Source organism: Cetorhinus maximus, chromosome 21 (assembly GCF_964194155.1).
Source record: "Cetorhinus maximus chromosome 21, sCetMax3.hap1.1, whole genome shotgun sequence".
NCBI lineage: Eukaryota > Metazoa > Chordata > Chondrichthyes > Lamniformes > Cetorhinidae > Cetorhinus > Cetorhinus maximus.
The window spans coordinates 74,236,415-74,256,315 of record NC_135899.1 but is presented as its reverse complement, the minus strand read 5'-3'; the positions used below and the strand labels follow the sequence as shown (position 1 = coordinate 74,256,315).

General features: G+C 42.6%; 1 protein-coding gene across 4 annotated transcripts in view; it reads right to left on the bottom strand.

Moving 5' to 3' along the window:
- The window catches only part of LOC144695998 (phosphatase and actin regulator 4-like), an 89,451-nt gene extending 87,849 nt beyond the window's left edge, over positions 1-1,602 (bottom strand). For 3 of the 4 annotated variants that reach the window (XM_078567154.1, XM_078567155.1, XM_078567159.1), the window contains exon 1: positions 1,557-1,602. In XM_078567154.1, coding sequence (XP_078423280.1) covers positions 1,557-1,572 — 16 coding nt within the window. In that variant the 5' untranslated portion in view covers positions 1,573-1,602. The remainder of the gene's footprint in view (positions 1-1,556) is intronic. The other variant, XM_078567156.1, reaches the window with a different exon arrangement.
- Between the last annotated feature and the right edge of the window lie 18,299 nt (positions 1,603-19,901).

The window sequence follows — 19,901 nt, the reverse complement described above, 5'->3', positions numbered from 1 at the left end:
ACTGATTTAATGCTGTTGGTTTCACATTTTAATTGGATTCATCCAGCTGCTGGTCACTGTCTTCAAGGAACAAATTACAGCTGCAGGACAGTATACGCCTGTGGGGCTTCAGTTGCCTGCTGGTCACAGGTGCAAGTGATTAACACTGGATTCATGTGACCTTGGGTACCTACATGATCTGGGGGAGGAAACTGCGCCGCGCCATCCCACCCCCGCGCCCCGCCCCCCACCCTCCCCACCCCTGCGCCCCCCCACTCCACCCCACCCTCCCCACCCCACCGCACCCTCCCCACCCTACCCCACCGCACCCTCCCCACCGCTCCCCCCACCCCCCCCACCCCACCGCACAGCACGCTCCCCACCACACCGCACGCTCCACACCCCACCGCTCCGCACGCTCCCCACCCCACCGCTCCGCACGCTCCCCACCCCACCGCTCCGCACCCTCCCCACCCCACCCCACCGCACCCTCCCCACCCCACCGCACAGCAGGCTCCCCACCACACCGCACCCACTCCCCCCCCACCGCACGCTCCCCACCCCACCGCACCGCACGCTCCCCACCCCACCCCACCGCACCCTCCCCACCCCACCCCACCCTCCCCACCCCACCCCACCCTCCCCACCCCACCGCACAGCACGCTCCCCACCACACCGCACCCACGCCCCCCCACCCCACCGCACGCTCCCCACCCCACCGCTCCGCACGCTCCCCACCCCACCGCACGCTCCCCACCCCACCACCCACTCAAACCAACCCCCACCCCCTCACCACCAGGATGGGTGCAATCAGCAGAAACTCGCTATTCTGCACTGGAGGCATGGTCAGTTTTTTTGGCCACAGGCTGCTTCGGGGAAATGGACTTTTGAACCAGCATAAAAGATCCCACATACCTGTAACACAAAGTGGCTATAGGTGCAACTCTTTTGCACTTAAGTTTCAGAAATCTTTAGCACTGCTTCATTTGATTCCATCCAAATTATGCAACTGACTAGGCAGAAATCATACAAAGATTCCAGACCAAAACATTTTTTTGGCCCTTTCAGCCTTGCTATCCCAAATCAATTCTTCCTCCTTCACTTCCCAGAACATTTAAACTTTTTAGAAACCATTAACAAAGTGTTAATTGTCTGGCTGTAGCAGATTTTAGTATTAGCATATTCAAAGTATATTCAGGACAACTGTGCTTATTTAATGGGATGAAATAGGCAAATTACATAATCCTATTTACATTGTAATTCAGGGATTAACAAAAATAAGTGCAGTGGGAAAAGACTTTTTCGCCTATCATGATCAGTGCTGCAGAGAGACTTCCTCCTCCCATTCCCTGCCACCAGCTGATAATCAAACTAAGGAACAGTGCATTCCCCCATTGCTCATACAAAGTTTTTCAACACTCAGCATATCTCTAACCTCAGTCTCTTTCAACAGATTGGTGCATCACACAACGTGCCCACTTCACTGTGCTTCAAACAGGACATTGCACATCTGCTAGAGCAGTGTTAACACACCACAAGCTAGAAATGCAAAGCAGGAAAAGGTGCCTGACACTTACCCACACGGTTTTCCATCCCCAGCTACACGTCTCCGTAACAGTACTGCAAAAGAGAGAATAGTTATCATATAGCAGTTCTGTTAAAGATCGTTCACTGTTACGCAATGCTATCACACTGGGTACTTGATGCTTGATAAATATGAGTTGTGTCAAGTCCAAAGTACTACATTGCACACTATGCACTCAGGTGCTGTATAAATCCAAACCAGTACTCAGTACTTCAATGTTTTTCGGACTTTTATTTTACTCTGCAAAATGTAGGGGATTACTTCACCGTGTTAAATCACATTTCGATTCTATTCAGTCATCCATTTTAGGTTTCTTGCCAGAGTAGATGCCTTGCAGCAAGCTCCACCTGCCGTGACATCATAAAATGTCACTCCAGTGACATCATGAGTAGATGGTGTCATGGCCAGGCACACATTCCACCAAATCTCTGCTCCAGTCCTTTTTCTTGCTAAAGTTCTACACCAGCAATTTACCAAAGGGGTGATGTATATCAGCACTTGTAGAGATCCAAAGTTTTATAGTATATAAGAATTGTGGTGCACTTCAGTTTTGTAGAACGATACATCACAAGAGGCCATTCAACCCACTGCACCTGTGATGGCTCTTTGAAGGAGCCTTCCAATCCGTTTCATAACCCCTGTTCTTTTCCTATAGCTCTCCAAATGTTTCCTTTCCAAGTACATATATTTTTGCAAGCTACTACTGAATCAGGTTCCATCACCCTTACAGGCAGTACACATTCCAGATCATGACTTTGTTCCATGAATCTTTTTCCCATTTCACCTCTGCTTCTTTTGCTAACTACCTTAAATGTGTGCCCTCCACTTACTGGTGGTTCTCCTGCTGGAAACAGTTCATTTACTCTAACATAACCCTTCATGATTTTGAACGCCTTTATCAAGATTCCTCTCAACCTTCTCTCTCCAACGAATAAAAACCCAACTTCTCTCGTCTCTTCACATAACTGAAGGCCTGCAAACCCTGGCTCACTTCAGTAGATCCTATCTTTCTTTCCAATGGGGATTATGGATTAGGGAAAGTGATTTGCTGAAATACAAAACTGTTGAAATCATGACAGCAGCTGCCAAATGTCGTCTTGTCTTGACTGCAATCCAGGGCACCTATGGACACTGGTTGAGGGCTGCGAACTAGGATGACCACAATAGCTGAACACCCACAATGTAGACCTCATGCATGAAGAAAGGTCATTTAGGAAGAATTGCGAAATAGTGAATAAAAGGAAACTGCAATGCAGGGCTTCCTTAATGTGTTAATCACCAGCCTCTAAACTATTGCATATAGTCTGCTGCTATTATTTCAGTCATTTTTCATTCAAAAATATCACATTGCAAATGAGGGGTGCTTGAAATTGCAAGAGCAAAAAAACTCTAAAAAGTGACCCCAGAAAAGAAAATATCAGTACTTCAGTCATTTGATCAGGGCTGATCAACTACAGAGATCTCTTCTAGAGGGAAAAGTGGAGGGCAGCAGAAACAGGTCAAGGTGTAGTTGGATGACGATGTCACAGAGCAGTGGCAGATGAGTGACAGTGGATCTGTGAGGATGAATCAAGACAGACAAGCAGATGTACCATGACAGCAGGTCTCTTGGTAGGAGTAGCTGCAAACAGGACAGTACAGTAGTTCAAATTAAGCAATTTTAATAAGAGCATATAAGGCAGTTTTATTGTACTACTTCTTTTTGGATGAACAATTAATTCAAATTGATAAATATTGCATGAAAGAACAAGTCCACTAATATGTGACAAACTCATCCAAAACTGCATTTAACATTTTGCTATTGATGGCCCTTTATATTACACAGATTATATTTCCTATCACCTAGCAACCCAAAGGATTTTAATGCACGCTCTAAAGCAAAGACTTGACAACTGAAAAAGGCGTCATTGCGCAGCAGGTCAGGTAGCATTAATAGGGAGAAAAATAAAGTTAACATTTCAGGTCGATGACCCTTTGCTAGATTTCCACCATTCGCAGTATTCTGATTTTGTATTAGACCAGGAAAGCTCTAGTCAACTGGCCATGGTTTCCATCACCTTCCCCATCCACCCCCTCCACGAAACAGGGGAAACCAAATATACCAGGAGTTCCTTGGGTCTTTCTGGAGAAGCTGTTTCAGCAACTATTCTGGCTAAGAATGAGTGCTAATGAAATCTATATTGCAGCCTTCTAACATTTTCCCTCATCCTTCTATGATAGCAGCACTCTCACTGCAAGAGAATCTTCTTAGTCACACTTATTATACATGCCAGTCTTATGGTCACCCAGACAGAGGTGTGGTCAGGTTGTGTATTTTCAAAAGCCACCCAGTCATCCTACACTTTCATTAAAGAAAACAAATAATTAAAGAAAACAAATAATTAATAATGAAAGCACAAAGGTGGCAGGGCAGGTGATGTGTCATGGCTGCAGCATGTGGGAGCTCCTGGATGCCAATATGATCCAGGGCAAACACAGCTTCGCCTTGAAGAGCTTCGGCTTAGAGTCATTGAGCTGGAGGCTGAGCTGCAGAGTCACATCAGGGAGGGGGAGAGTTACCTGGACACTTTCTACCAGGAGGCAGTTACACCCCTTAGGATAGGGTCTTATGATTTGGAAGGTGGCCAGAGAAAGGAGGCTGTGAGTGAGGAAGATAAAGGAACCCAGAGGCCAGGAGTGCAGGAGTGTCAGCCTCTGCAATTGTCCAAGAGGTTTGAGGTTCTCTCAGATTGTTTGGATGGGAATGGGCAACTGACCATGGCATTGTGGTACAGGAAGCCCTTCAAGTTGGGGGGAGCAAAATAGAAATATAGTGGTAGTAGGGGACAGTATAGTGAGGGGGATGGACATTGTTCTCTGCAGCAAAGAGTGAGAGTCCATACAGCTGTGTTGCCTGCCCAAAGCCAGGGTTCAGAACATTTGCTCAGGGCCGGAGAGGAACTTAAAGTGAGAGGGGGAGGGTCCAGTTGTTGTGGTCCATGTAGGTGCCAACAACAAAGGCAGGAAAGGGAGGAGGATCTGCATAGGCAGTATGAAGAGCTAGCTAGCAAATTAAGAAGCAGAACCTCAAAGGTAATAATCTCTGGATTATTACTTCAGCCATGTGCAAATTGGCATAGGGCAAATAAGGTTAAAGAAATGAATGCGTGGCCCAGACTGGTGTGGGAGAAGTGGATTCCAGTTTGTGGCACACTGGCACCAGTACTGGGGCAAGGAGGGGCTGTACCGTTGCAATGGTCTACATCGGAACCATGCTGTGACTGATGTTCTAGCAAGCCGCAGAACTAGGGAAGTGTAAAGGGCTTTAAACTAAATATTGGGAGCAAGGGATCAAATTTGGAAAGATATGGTTTAGAGACAAGGCAAGAGAAAAAGGTATTAATATGGGAAATGATAAACAGAACGTGACAGGAAAGGACAGAGAGCACAAATCTAAGAGCAAATCAGCAGATAAGGCCTGACATTACAAAAATAATAAAAGGACAAAATTAAAGGCTCTGTACCTAAATGCACACATAGCATTCAAAACAAAACAGATGAACTGATAGCGCAAACAGAAATAAATAAGTACAATCTGATTACCATTACAGAGACAAGGCTGCAGGATGACATATATTAGGACCTGAATATTGATGGGTACATGATATTTAGGAAGGACAGGAAGCTAGGAAAAGGTGGAGGAGTGGCTCTGTTAATTAATGATGGTATTAGTGCATTAGGGATGACCTAAATTCAGGAAACCAGAATGTAGAAGCAGTTTGGATTGAGATGGGAAACAATAAAAGTAAAAAGTCACATGTGGGAAAGGTGTACAGGCCCCCTAATTCTAACTACAGTCAAGCAGAGTATAAAGGAAGAGATAATGGGAGTTTGTCAAAAAGGTACAGTGATAACCATGGGGGATTTTAATCTACAGATAGACTGGAAAAATCAGATGGGCAAAGGTAGCCTAGATGAGGAGTTCATAGAATGCTTTCTTGGAACAGCATTTTCTGGAACCAACTAGAGAGCAGGCTATACTATACCTGTACTATGCAATGAGATGAGATTAAGTGATAACCTCATATTGAAGCACCCCTAGGTAACAACAATCACATTATGATTGAATTTTACATTCAGTTTGAGAGAGAAGAGTGGGTTCAGGACTAATATTTTAAACTTAAATAAAGACAATTATGAGGGAATGAAAGCAGAGTGAACTAGCAAATGAGGATAAGGGATGAGTCCATAGAGATGTAGTGGCAGACTTTTAAAGGGGTATTTCAGAATAGATAAATTCCAACGAGAAAGAAAACTTCCAAGGTGAGAATCCATCATTCGTGGTTAGCTGAAAAAGTTAAAGACAGTGTCAAACTTAAAGGCATATAATTGTGCAAAGATGAGTGGCAGGTCAGAAGATTGGACAGAATATAAAGAACAAAGAATGACAAAAAGATTAATAAAAGGAGCGAAAAATTAGAATACAAGAGAAAGCAAGCTAGAAATGAAGACAGATAGTAAAAGTTTCTATAGATATTAAATAAGAAGAGTTTACAAAGTGAGCATTGGTCCTCTAGAAAGGTGAGTATGGGGAACTAATAATGGAAAGTAAGGAAATGGCAGATGAATTGAACAGGTATTTTGCATTGGTTTTTACAATAGAGGGTACAAATAACATCCCAGAAATAGCTGTAAATCAGGCAATGGAAGGGAGGGAGGAACTGTGGAGGAGTGTGAGGTAATGCATTTTGGTAGGAAGAACATGGAGAGACAATATAAAATAAGGGGTACAATACTTAAGGGGGTGCAGGAACAGATGGACCTGGGTGTATATGTGCATAGATCATTGCAGGACAGGTGGAGAGAGCAGTTAATAAAGCACACAGTATTCTGAGCTTTATTAATAGGGGCATAGAGTACAAGAGCAAGGGGGTTATGCTGAGTTTATATAGACACTAGTTAGACCTCAGCTGGAGCAGTGTGTATAGTTCTGGGTGCCACACTATAGGAAGGATGTTAACGCATTGGAGTGACTGCAGAAGAGATTTACAAAAAATGGTTCCAGGGATGAGAAACTTGAGTTATGAAGATAGATTGGAGAGATTGGGACTGTTCTTCTTGGAGATGAGAAGGCTATGAGGAGATTTGATAGGGGTGTTCAAAATCATGAGGGGGCTGGATAGAGAAGATAGGGACAAACTAAGTCTGCTCGTAAAAGGATCGAGAACAAGAGGGCACAGATTTAAAGTGATTTGCAAAAGCAGAAAATACGATGCGAGAAAAAACTTTTTCACACAGCAAGTGGTTTGAATCTAGAGTGCACTGCCTGGAAATGGTGTGGAGGCAGGTTCAATAGAGGCATTCAAGAGAGCATTAGATGATTATTTGAATAGAAGCAATGGGCAGGGGTACGAGGAAAAGGCAAGAGAATGGCGCTAAGTCACAATGCTCATTTGGAGAGCCACTGCAGACATGATGGGTGGAGTGGCCTCCTTCTGCACCGTAACAATTCTGTGAACTCAGGAAATTTATTATCACCAGAGAAATGGTACTGAGCAAATTGTTGGAGTTGCGGGCTGACAAACAATCAGATGAGGCCACACCTGGAGTACTGTGTACAGTATTGGTCTCCCTATTTAAGGAAAGAAGTAAGTGCATTAGCAGTTCAGAGAAAGTTTACTAGGCTAATAGCAGGAATGGGAAGATTGCCTTATGAGGAATGGTTGGACAGATTAGGTTTGCGTCCACTGGGATTTAGAAGAGCAACAGGTGACTTGATTGAACATCGAAGATCCTGAGCGGTCTTGATATAGTGGATGTGAAGAGGATGTTTCCTTTTGTGGGAGAATCTAGAACTAGGGGTCATGGTTTAAAAATAAGGGGTCACCCATTAAAGACAGAGGAGAAGAAATATTTCTCTCTCAGAGGGTCGTGAGTCTTTGGAACTCTTCCTCAAAAGGCAGTGGAAGCAAGGTATTTGAATATTTTTAAAGCAGAGCTAGATTGATTCTTGATTAACAAGGGGGTGAAAGGTTATTGGGGATAGACGGGGGTTACAATCAGTCCAGCCATGATCTTATTGAATGGCGGAGCAGGCTTGAAGAGTGGCCTACTTCTGCTCCAAGTTCGTAGGTTTGTAAAATTTTGTGCTGGCCACAACCTAAGCACTGATAAAACGGCTCTCCTCCTCCATTGGGTGAAACATTAGATGCACATTTATAAACTCATTTTTAATCAGGTCTTCATAAGTTATTACTTGCAGAATTCAGGCTGCACTCTGCAAAAACATCCTGTACATTGAGTTCCATCAAATGTACAGCACAGAAACAGACTATATGTCCCAACTGATCTATACCATTGTTTATGCTCTGCATGAGCCTTCTTCCACCCTACTTCATCTCACCCTGTTAACATAATCTTCTTTCCCTTTCTCCATCACATACTTGTCCAGTTTACGCTGAAAACCTCAATGCTAATCACCTCAACCAGCCCTCATGGTAGCAAGTTCCACACTCAAATCACTCTCTGCGTAAAGAAGTTACCATCTTATACTTACGATCCCTAGTTTTGGACTCCACAAGTGGAAGCATTTTCTCTACGTCTACCTTATCAAACTCTTTTCCAGTGTGAGCAGAGCCACTGAATACATGCAAGAATCATCCTATAAAGAACTGAATTAAGTTTTTGTGATCAACATTTTTAACAACTTATACCACAATGGTTGTTCACAAAGTACAAACTCACTATGTAAACAGCCTTCAGAGATTCCAGTCAGTTTTGCTTCAAGTGCTCAGCGCTGCATTGGAAGCAGGATGAGGCTGTTCATATCCCTAAGGTTTTATCCTCATGTCACCACTAACCCCCAAATGTATGCGGCCCTTCAGCAACAGCATCTGCACGGACAGAGTCTGCATCCACATATATGCTGATGGCAGCCAACTCTATCCCTTCTTTCCTGTGCCCTTCTCCCTGCCCTCAGACTTCCTGTCCAGGCATCAAGCCACTGAACATCCATAACTCTCTCATACTTAACATTGGGAAAATCAAAACCATGGTTTCCATCCTGAACCATAAACTCTAATCCCTTACAACTAACTTCACCTCAACACACCAGCCACTCAACAAGCTAAACTAGACTCAATACTCTGTTCAACCTGAGGAGGGTATTAAACCTTGCATCCTGTACATCATCAAGGCCACTTAGTTGTACCTGCACAACACTGGTTGCCTCTTTCCCTACCTATGCCCACCACTGCTGAAACCTGTGTTATCTCTGGACTCAATTATTCCAAAGCTCTCCTTTCTGACCTTCCATCCACCTCTTTCCATTAACTTCAACCTGTCCTGCTCCACTCAGTCCAACTCACCCATCATGCCCCATCTAACCAACAATTTTAATTCTCCATCCAGGATTCCTCTTCTTCAATTGGATTGGATTCAACTATGGTATCTCCACAAGACAAAAACCCTGCCACAAATTGAACTGCCTAGGTTGGCACAGAGAGAATGGTCACTTGGGTGAGAAGCGAGAGTGGCTGTGGGACTACACCTCAGCACAAAAGAGCCGCCAGTACGGATCAAAGTGAATTCTCTTTTGAAAAAAGAAAACCTCAAGCATAACATAATAAAGAAAGCGATAACTTATTTGCACAAAACACCAAAAAAAAGACAGCTGCTCAAACATTACTAAGTGGTTTGGCTTCAGGCATTCTGAGCTCGAATGAATATACCCCACTGCACTCCAGCTCCCATACACCCAAATCTCAAAGTACATCATAGGCTTTAATTCTTTTTCTATAGATGTATATGATTGCAGATTTTGGAAGTTTCAAACAGATGCAGCTTCAACCATTTTTTTTAACTCTGAACCCAAAGCATTAGGTCAGCATTCAAGTACTAATATTAATCATGTCCAAGTTATTTACTTAGCCAGAACATGGAGAGAGAAACTCTTTCAATGCTGTCAGTGTTCAATGATTTTTTAATAAAATTCCATATCTTTATCAGTAGAAATGGTAGTTATGCTGTGTTTTTTTTCTTGGGGTTCTAAAAAAGGTGCGTGGTCATGTGAAATAATAAAATTCACCATAGCAACTGATTTGATTATAAATCTTGCCTCGCAGGAAGGCAAGGTGAATATACACATCACCATCAGTGAATTACTAGGCAGTAATTTAACTAGCAGCTTAAATAGCAAAAACTTGAGTGGTTTACCAAAGTCATTAGAACAAAGATTTAATTGCAGCTTTCTACTTGATGCCAGGCATGTTATTTATACAGCTGTGCCCATTTTGATCATGCTGGCATTTCAAAGGTACATACTGAATGTTGTAGTGGTCATACAATACTGGTGGGAAGGATATCATATACCGTTAATATCTCTGGAACACATCTGATACAATATTAAAGCCCTCAAAATCTCAACATTTCTCCAATTCAGCCTCTTGCACATCCCTGATTTTAATCATTCCACTGTTGGCTTCAACTATCTCAGCCCTAAGCTCTGGAATTCCCTTCCTCAACCTCTCTGCTTCTCGACCTCCCTTTCCTTCTTAAAACCTATGTCTTCATCAAAGATGGGTCATTTGTCCTAATATTTCCTTTTCTGGCTGGGTGTCAAACGTTTGTTTTATGACATGTATGTAGGGCCTTGGAATGTTTTACTGCATGAATGGCGCTTTATAAATCTAAAATGTTGCTTCAGCTCAGTAGATGGTCAGAAAATAGAACTTATATTCAAAATAAATGCATGCAACCCAAAAGCACATGGGAGGGAACGCGCATATACTTGGGATCAATGGATAGTGCTCGTGCCTCTCAGTTAGGAAGTTGTGGGTTCAAAGCCCAACTCCATAATTTGTGAACATAATCTATGTTGACACTCTAGTGCAGTTCTGAGAGACTGCTGCACTCTCAGAGGTGTGATCATTCAAATAAAGTGCTATGCAGATGCCCTGGTTGATTTAAGTGGATGGAAAAGAATCCCAGTGTAATTTTACAAAGAGCTAGGCGAGTTGTCCTGGTTGCCTGGCCAACATTCACCCCTCAAACAACAGGACAATGAAACAGATTAAGCAGTCATCTATTCCATTGACAAAGTAACTGTGAGTGCACTTTAAAAGTAACTAATTGGCTGTGAGAGACTAAGGATATGAAAGGCACAATACAAATGTAAGTTCTTTCTTTACAAGGTATTGGGTGGGCCATAGTTGGAGAACTGTGGGTAATTTTAGACACTGCATTAGGGAAAGGGGTACTGAAGCCAATGCACATTTCTGGAGTGATAACAGGATTAAGTCCCGAGAGAGAATTGCAAAACTAAGGCTGGAAGATAGAGCGGGGAAGGCACAAACTCAAAATTAGTGTAAGTATAAAATGGAGAGATTAGAGGCTCTTTTCATGCATGAGGCTATGAAAAATATTAAAGCTGAGTCATTACATTTATGAGAGAAGCAGACACTATCTGCAGGTCTGTGCCATCAGTGTTTTGGACCTCGGTGGGAAAAGGGCTGAGTTTCAACCTTGGCATCCTATCATTGGGGTCAAGGAGATTGGTAACTTTGTAGTGTGCTGTCAACAGGAATACTGTGGGTTAGCCAGTGACGCCACAATGTCGGTGAGTTTTTAAATTAGTTCTTGAGATGGCATGGTCAGCAATTATTGTCCATCTCTCATTTTCCTCGAGAAGGTGTTGGTGAACCACCTTCTTGAACAATCCATGTGATGTAGGTACGCCCATGGTGCTGTTTGGAAGGGAGCGCCAGGATTTTGACCCAGCAACAGTGAATGGACAGCAATATATTTTCAAGTCCGAATGGTATGTGGCTTGAAAGGGAACTTGGTGGCGGTGGTGTTACCATGCGTCTGCTGCCCTTGTCCTTCAAGACGATGGAGGTCATGGGTTTGGAAAGTGCAACTGAAGGAGCCTGGACAAATTGCTACATTAAACCTTGTAGATGGTACACGCTGCGCAACGGTAGTGGAGGAGGTAAAATGTTTAAGACGGTGGATGGGTTTGCTTTATTGAGTGATGTTGAGCTTCTTGAGTGTTGTTGGAGCTGCACCTATCCAGGCAAGTGGATCACAGATAGAAATATGTAGAGGTTACGCAAATTGTGGTTAAAACATGGGAGAGGAAACTGTACAGCACCTCACGCCTTGTCCTTTGACTGCAGGTTGTTTAGAGCAGAACATTTCCACAAAAGTATTTGTTTTTGCAATGAGCAGGTGGCCGGTTTCAGTGTTATTCGGGTCAAGTATGCAGTTGGAGGCCAATTTACATCCATGAGTTTACAATCCACTGAACAGCATCACTTAACACAAAAAACCCACACAAACACAAACTCAATATCAGTTCAGGCTTTTTGCAGGAGCTTCATTAACTTTGATCTCAACACACTCCTTGATTCATGCAGCATTCCAAAGTCAATAACGATGAGGATGCCATAGTTTTACCCACTCACTTTATCTGTCTGTGCCTCCCTCCCATTTACACAACTTGCTTTGCTTCCCAACAGTTTCATCTTCTGGCAACATCTTGATTTTTAAAATTCTCATCCTTGTTTTCAAATCCCTCCATGGCCTTGCCCCTCTTTTTCGCAGTAACCTACTCCAGCCTGAAAATCATCAGGGATCACGGCAACCCTCCATTTTCATCTCTCCCTCATAAATGGACGCGCTTTCAGCTGCCTAGGCCCTAAGGTCTGGAATTCTAAACTCCCTAAGCCTCACTAGCTCTGCTAGCTCTCTCTCCTCCAAGATGTTCCTTAAAATGCTTAAACTCCTGTGAAGCTCTTTGGAATGTTTTACCACATTACAAGGGCTATATAATAAACCTAAGTCATTTTTGTATCTACAACCCTGTCCCTCTGTTTCTTTATCCACATCAGTAACATATGATGAAAAGCTGAGGCCCCAGCAAATATCCCAAGGGAACATCACATGTCACATCCCACCAATCAGGAAACCTTTCCATGATCCCTACTACGTTTGCAACCTAACTGATTTTCAAACTCTGTCACAAGGTTACCTCCAATTTATTCAACTTTTTTTCTCTAATAACATGTTCGCAACCTTGGCAGATGCTTTGTGGAAGTCCATTTGGATAGCATTCATAAACAGGCTCTTATCCACCATGCTAGTGACTACCTCAAAACAAAATTAAAATAATTGCTTAATAATACAGAACTTGTGTATTGCTGAAAAAAAGGGGGATGCTTTTTTGTCTTGCTCTCATTCAGCGCTTCGAGCCCACTCCGTCATTCAGTGAGATCACGGCTGATCTTCTACCTCAATACTGTTTTCCTGCACTATCCCCGTATCCCTTGATGTTTTAAATATGTCGAAACTGATCAAGCTCTGCCTTGAACATAATCAATGACTGAGCCGCCACAGCACTCTGGGGCAGAGAATTCCAAAGATTTACCACCCTAAGTTTTTTTTTATTCGTTCTTGGGATGTGGGCGTCACTGGCTAGGCCAGCATTTATTGCCCATCCTAAATTGCTCTTGAGAAGGTGGTGGTGAGCTGTGCTTTTGAACTGCTGCAGTCCATGTGGTGTAGGTACACCCACAGTACTGTTAGGGAGGAAGTTCCAAGATTTTGACCCAGTGACAGTGTCCATGTCAGGATGGTGAATGGCTTGAAGGGGAACTTCCAGTTGATGACGTTCCCATGTATCTGCTGCCCTTGTCCTTCTAGATGGTAGTTGTGGGTTTGGACGGTGCTGTCTTGGTAAGTTCCTGCAGTGCATCTTGCAGATGGTATTCTTGAAGAAATTCCTCCTCATTCTCAGTCCTAAATGGCCAACCCCTTACTCTGATATATTCTTAAACAGAAGTCTTGGGGGTAACTGTTCCCTCCATAGCAACGCCTCGACCACAGTCTAACTGCCAACCAATCAGCACCCTTTTTTCATGCAGTATAATTGTTATTCCCTTTGAAATTTGGTATTCTTGTGTCTCTTGGTGAGTGCCAGACAAAAAGCTTTGACAGCAATGAACATTGAAGGTTCCATGGCCCCATTCATTAAAGAGTGGAGTTTCCCAATTGTTTGACCATCACCATCAAAAATAGGACATTCAGTTCATTGCTGTTTGTGGGATCTCAGGGTGCACAAAATATCCACAAACAGGCACTTAGTGTCCAAGGCACTTTTAAATACTCGAGATAATATTACTAATCAAAGTCTTATCTGTAAGCAAAACTGCACATTAGAGATACCCAGAGAGCAAACATTTGTGCAGGTTTCTTTCCTGCACCTTAATGAAACCAACCCGCCCCATTCACTCCCAATCTCAACCTCATAACAAGCAGGAGATTCTTTCCACGATCAGCTATCCCAGTGTGACTGACATCAGTTCTCAGCTCCCTTTAATAGGAATGCAGCATGAGGAATTTCACAAGAGTATATATACTGTCCCTTGAAATGAAGAGCTGGCGCACAGAGTCACACATTCAATGTTGCTAATTTATGAGTGGGATATGAGAGAGGTATCCTTTGTAAGTGACATGCATAAATTACTCGTGTTGAGAGCATGTTCATTCATACATTTTCCATGTCCCTTTTAAACATCCTTTCATCTAGATTTCCAGTAACTGCAAAGGGTCTGCAACTAGTGAAATAACAATTTTAATGACAGAATCATTTACTAAGTGACATGTAGCTCCACGGGACATTTTCCACCCAAGTTTTTCAATCATTTGGCTCCATGCTCATGTGATTCTTCCCTGCATTGGTAACCATGCCTTTAGCTGCCTAGATCCCATTCTAAATTCCCTTTGAGAGAGCCAGCATAGGTGTGATGAGCCCAAATGGCCTCCTTCAGTTTCTAATGATTGTTTGAAATTCAGCTTGAGCAAAACAGGGTTAGTGAACCTAATCTTGCCCTCACCAGGCATTGAGCACACATTCCAGCATAGCTGAATTTGAGGATGGCTGCTCTAATTTAAATCTTCAATATTAATCAATTACAATAAAAGAGGGAGAAGAGTTCTAGGTCTACTTAAAGTGGTATTTCATTCTGATGTGCTTTTTCAATTGGAAAGAGCTATACATTCGTCAATATGTTAAACGTCCATCAGCTTATCCTCTGGATAAAAACGAAACAATTTTTCCTATCGGGGAAGCATTAGAAAAATAGTATTGACTGAAAGTCTGTCAAAAGAATACTTTGAGTCAAGGACTGAGACAAGGCAGCAGAATTAAAGGAAAGAACTCCAGAGAGTAGAGTTGAGTTGTCTGAAAGCTTCATCACTGAGGGAGCAAGAAAGAGTGGTGAGGATGCACAGTTCAGAAGCAGTATGGTACAAATGGGGCTTCAGGTGGCAAGAAGCCATAGAAAGATCTGTTGGCAAGAGCTTATATTTGGTTTGGAAACAAAAAAAAGAGGTCAAATATTCAAGCAGTTGGAGTAGCTTTGCCAAGGTTTGATCAAAGGCATATTATTGAAGCAGAATAGAGAGAGCTTCACTCTGCATTTAGCCATCTAATGTGTGACCAGGGAATAATTGATGCCAACACCGGGATGCTAGAAAAAGGGTGTGTTCCATTCCTCAGTACCAACAACCCTTAATTTGACAAGTAACAAAATTTCACCAAAAAAAAAAATTGTACATCAAGTCTTGTGTAAAAGTCACGACTACACATGGGTTTCTCCAATCAATGAGAGCGAGGTAGTATGTAGGAACTTAATTGATGGTTGCCATCATGGGTCCAATTATACTCATAAAATGCCAGTATTCTTATTGCAGCTTTTCACTACGCACCCACAGCTGGAGTCCCTGACGACATAACACATTATAAAATACACTGCTCCTCCCACAGCTTCGCTGCTGTGCTACAGAATTAACCCCGACCTTCTACAATCCATTCATCTTTATAACTTCATGCATTTATTCACAACAGCCCTGACATTTTTCATGTTGAACTGACTCTCATAAAAGCAGCCTTGTTCACAGATTGACTGTAAGGTATAATTCAGCTCCACATTAGCAGATGTCTGCAAGTTTAAAAAAAAGTCATGTTAGATTAACTCTTTGATGGCGGAGTTTCCTTTATTCTTTAAGACGCTCCTTAAAACCGGAACTCATTGACCAAGCTTTGGTCATCTGCCCTAATATCTCATGTGTTAAATTTGGCTCAGTTTTGCTGCTAAATGTCTTTGGATGTTTTACAATGTTAGGGACATTATATAAATGCAAGTTTTTTTAAAAAATACAGGTGCTGGCTTCAAATATGCTATTTATAAGAAAGAAATTGCTGAGCTCACCATACTTTTCATTTTCCTTCTCTCCAATTTTACTCCCCTCCTTTCCCGTGTCAGAGGTCAGAGTTAATAGGGTCAAAGTCATATATGCAGGCTCCAAGAAACCTAACCAGTTACATAACCTCATCAAAATAGCTACTCTTCATGCATGAACCTAGTTAGCATTGTTTTCAGATCAGTGGGCCATGACAACATCTGAACCTAATACTGGGCTTTTCCAACATCCATACATTATAGTGGACAAACCAACACGATCACAAACATTGGCTCTCTATCCCTCATGGAACAGGATCCAAGGGTCTAACTGTAATGCACCTACTGCTGCTCTAGAGATGAGTCAACAAACCATAGATCACAGAATAGAGTTTGAGACCCTCTGGGGTCAGTATTTGGGAAAAGGGTGCTGACTGGTTGGCAGGTGGATTCTGGTTGCCATGGAGGAATGCACCAGTAAACAGTTATCCCCTGGATTTTATTTAAGAACATCGCAGAATAAGGGGCAGGCCAGTTAGGACAGAGATAAGGAGGGATTTCTTCAAGAATACCATCTGCAAGGTGCGCTGCAGGGACTCACCAAGCCTCCTTAGATATCACCTTCCAAACTCTCAACCTCTACCATCTAGAAGGAGAAGTGAAGCAGACACGTGGGGACACCAACACTTGGGAGCTCCCCTCCAAACCCCTCCCCATCCTGACTTGGAAATATATTGCTGTTCCTTCACTGTCGCCGGGTCAAAATCCAGGATCTCCCTCCCCAACAGCACTGTGGGTGTACCTACACCACACGGACTGCAGTGGTTCAAGAACATAGCTCACCACCACCTTAAGGGCAATTTAGGATGAGCAATAAATGCTGGCCTAGCCAGCGGCACTCACATCCATGAACAAATAAACTCAAGGTGGCGAATCTTTGGAATTCTCTGCCCCAGAGGGCTGTGAAGGCTCAGTCATTGAGTATGTTCAAGACGGAGATTGATAGGTTTCTACATATTAAAAACATCAAGGGATACAGGGATAGTGCAGGAAAATGGTGTTGAGGTAGATCATCAGCCATGATCTCACTGAATGGCAGAGCAGACGCGAAGGGATGAATGGCCTGCTCCTGTTTATGTTCTTCCTAAACCTCTGTTTCTCTACATCTCTATCCTCCTTGAAGATGCTCCTTAAAATTTACCTCTGACCAAGCTTTCAGTCATCTGTCCTAATATCTCATGTGGCTCAGTGCCAAAATTTGTTTGCTACTGCTGCTGTGAAGTACGTTGGAACATTTGACTATGTTATATGTGCTACATAAGTGTAAGGAGCTGTTATGCATCAAGGTTTATAGTCAGGGTGCAACACCCAGATTTTAGTAATACTGCATTTTAATATTGAGAGCATGTTACAATTGGGTTAGTTATAAGGTTTTGACAAAATAGGGCAGGTTATGAAATTATGTTATTGCTGTCACATTCAGCCAATTATTCCACAGAATATCCCAAAAACAATCAACTGTAAATTAATACACCCCATGTAAAATTGTGCACTGTAAAATTGCATTGTAAGTGGTCAGTTTTTTTCAATGCAATTTGCTACTGAACCACTGCCTGATGTCAGATCATAATCAACTGCATCACAAATTCTCAAGTCTCCTCCTTGCTCTTTTGCCAAAGAATATAGGAAAAGGAGTAGGTCTGAAGAGAATACTCCTTTCCTATGTGAGAGATTCCATCTTATTGAGGTTTGGTGACTCAATCTCTTCCCCTCACAGGAAAAAGCTACAAAAGTCATGGCATCCACAAATGTCTGCTGCCGATATGGGCAAGATTCACTTTGCCTTTAATTTTGCTTCCTTAGTGGTTGCTTAGAGATGCATTTCTCAGATTAGATTTGCACCTCAGATCTACCTGTAATTAATCAGGAAGAATCAGGGCCTAAAAATGATTAAAGATGGGTCTGCATGGCAGTAACATTCATTGCTTGTGCAAAATAACATATAAATAAAACCAATTGAGTAAAACCACTCCATTTTATTCAGGTCATTATACCAGAGGTTGTTTCACCAATAGAATTTAAGGAGACATTACACAATGGAAAGATGTATTTTGCAGCCAATGAGCTGTGTCATGGACCACAACTCCACCCAAACAACAAGGCTTCAGGCTCAACCATCTTGGAATTAGAAAGATTTGACCAAGGGTTTTGAATTTTTTGGTAATGAGGTCAGATAGTGAGTAGGGAAAAATCACTGTTGGGCAATCAATTTTCAAAAAGAAACCTTTCACAACCAGTTAGACCTGTTAGCTCTAGAGTCAAGCTTTACACCCAGAAAAATAAAATACAACTGAACTTCGGGGCACCCAAAAGTTTCTTTGACATAATGAGCGGGATCGTGTTGGAGCAGGGCATCTCATTATGTACCTGGTTACTTTGACCTTTTCCCTCACCCACCAGCTTGAAAAATAACTTGCTGAATTTGAGCTGATAAAAACATGACAAGCGCACTGGGGCATCTGGGACCTCATTGAACATCAGGATTAACAGTCTATCTCCTTAATCAATTGGATTTAAAGATCGAGACAGAAAGAGGGGAACAACAGAAAAGGAAATAGGATCAAATAGAGTCAAGTCAGGTACTGAAAGAGAAATGAAGGCAGCAAAAGAAAGACTGGATTGAAAGAAAGGAGACACAGATGTAAGGATTTCTTTTTTAGATTTATATCTCCAATGACAATTTGTTACATGGAGGAATAAGATTTAACACTTCAAATTGTTCTTTTTGAACCAGAGAGATTGTTAATGCAATGTCAATCACTCACATTGTTAAAAAGCTAAGTCTGCTGTTAAGTATGGGCCCTAAATTTCTCTGACAAATTTAATGGACAAACAAAATGCAAATCCAGTATGAAGGGACTAAGGGGGAACTGTTGCTGGGAGGGGAGGGGGAGCAAGCAGCAGAGTGACATAAATCACTATGATCAAATAAATCACCATCTACAAGCCCCAAAGCTACTGGCCAATTTGCAAATTAAGAGAGTTCATTGTTGATGTTTTGTGAGGCTCCTAACGGAATGTACAGGTTCAAGTATAAAAATATAATCTTCTGCATTTTGCTTGAATACTACAGTTCTCATGTTTAGTTAACAGATGACAACCCACATGGAGAAGCAGAGGGAATAAAAATCCGATTAACACCTATAGCAGCAGGGAGATATCGCAAAGCTGTCTCAACTGATCCCAGGTGCCAAAGAAAAGCTAATGAATTATTTTCTACAGGAAATAGCAGAAATGCTGTAAACAATATGTGCCAGGAAATGACGAATTTTTCCTTGTGGAACTACAAGCTGCTCTTGGTTTTATGATTCAAGTTAACTATTTATCATAGTCACAGCACATGACTGGCCGAGGTACACCCTTTAGTTTCTCCTTGCATACGTTGCTAGGCTTCAGTTTCACATACAACGGTAGTCATGTTAACTTGCCCAAAATAAGTGAGAGCCTAAATAGTCCAACTGCAAAAGTATCAAACACATGTCTAATCCTGTCCTTAGAGAGCAGCCAAACAGTTGCACTTTCCAGCAAGGGTCACTTGACAGTGGTGGGAAGCAGGGGTCCTGACTGACTCTGTTCCTTTCTTTAACCCAGAGGTATGGGGGAAAAGTTCGCTGGAGACCTGGCTCAAAACCACTTTGTTCAGTGACTGCAGGGTACATTTACCTAGTAAGCCACTGGAGGTGCCAGCATGCCCTCCACTTTCTGACATTTACATACATCCAATCCAAGTCTCCACTGGTTGGAGTCATACCTAGCACAAAGGAAGGTAGTGGTAGTTGTTGGAGGCCAATCATTTCAGTTCAGGACATCACTGCAGGAGTTCCTCAGGGTAGTGTCCTAGGCTCATCCATCTTCAGCTGCTTCATCAAAGACCAGCCCACCATCATAAAGTCAGAAGTGGGGATGCTTGGCTGATGATTGCACAATGTTCAACACCATTCACCACTCCACAGATACTGAACCAGTCTGTTTTGGTGTGCAAAGCCTGAATAATTTTCAGGTTTGGGCTGCTAAAGTGGTAAATAACATTCACGCCATACAAATGCCAGGCAATGACC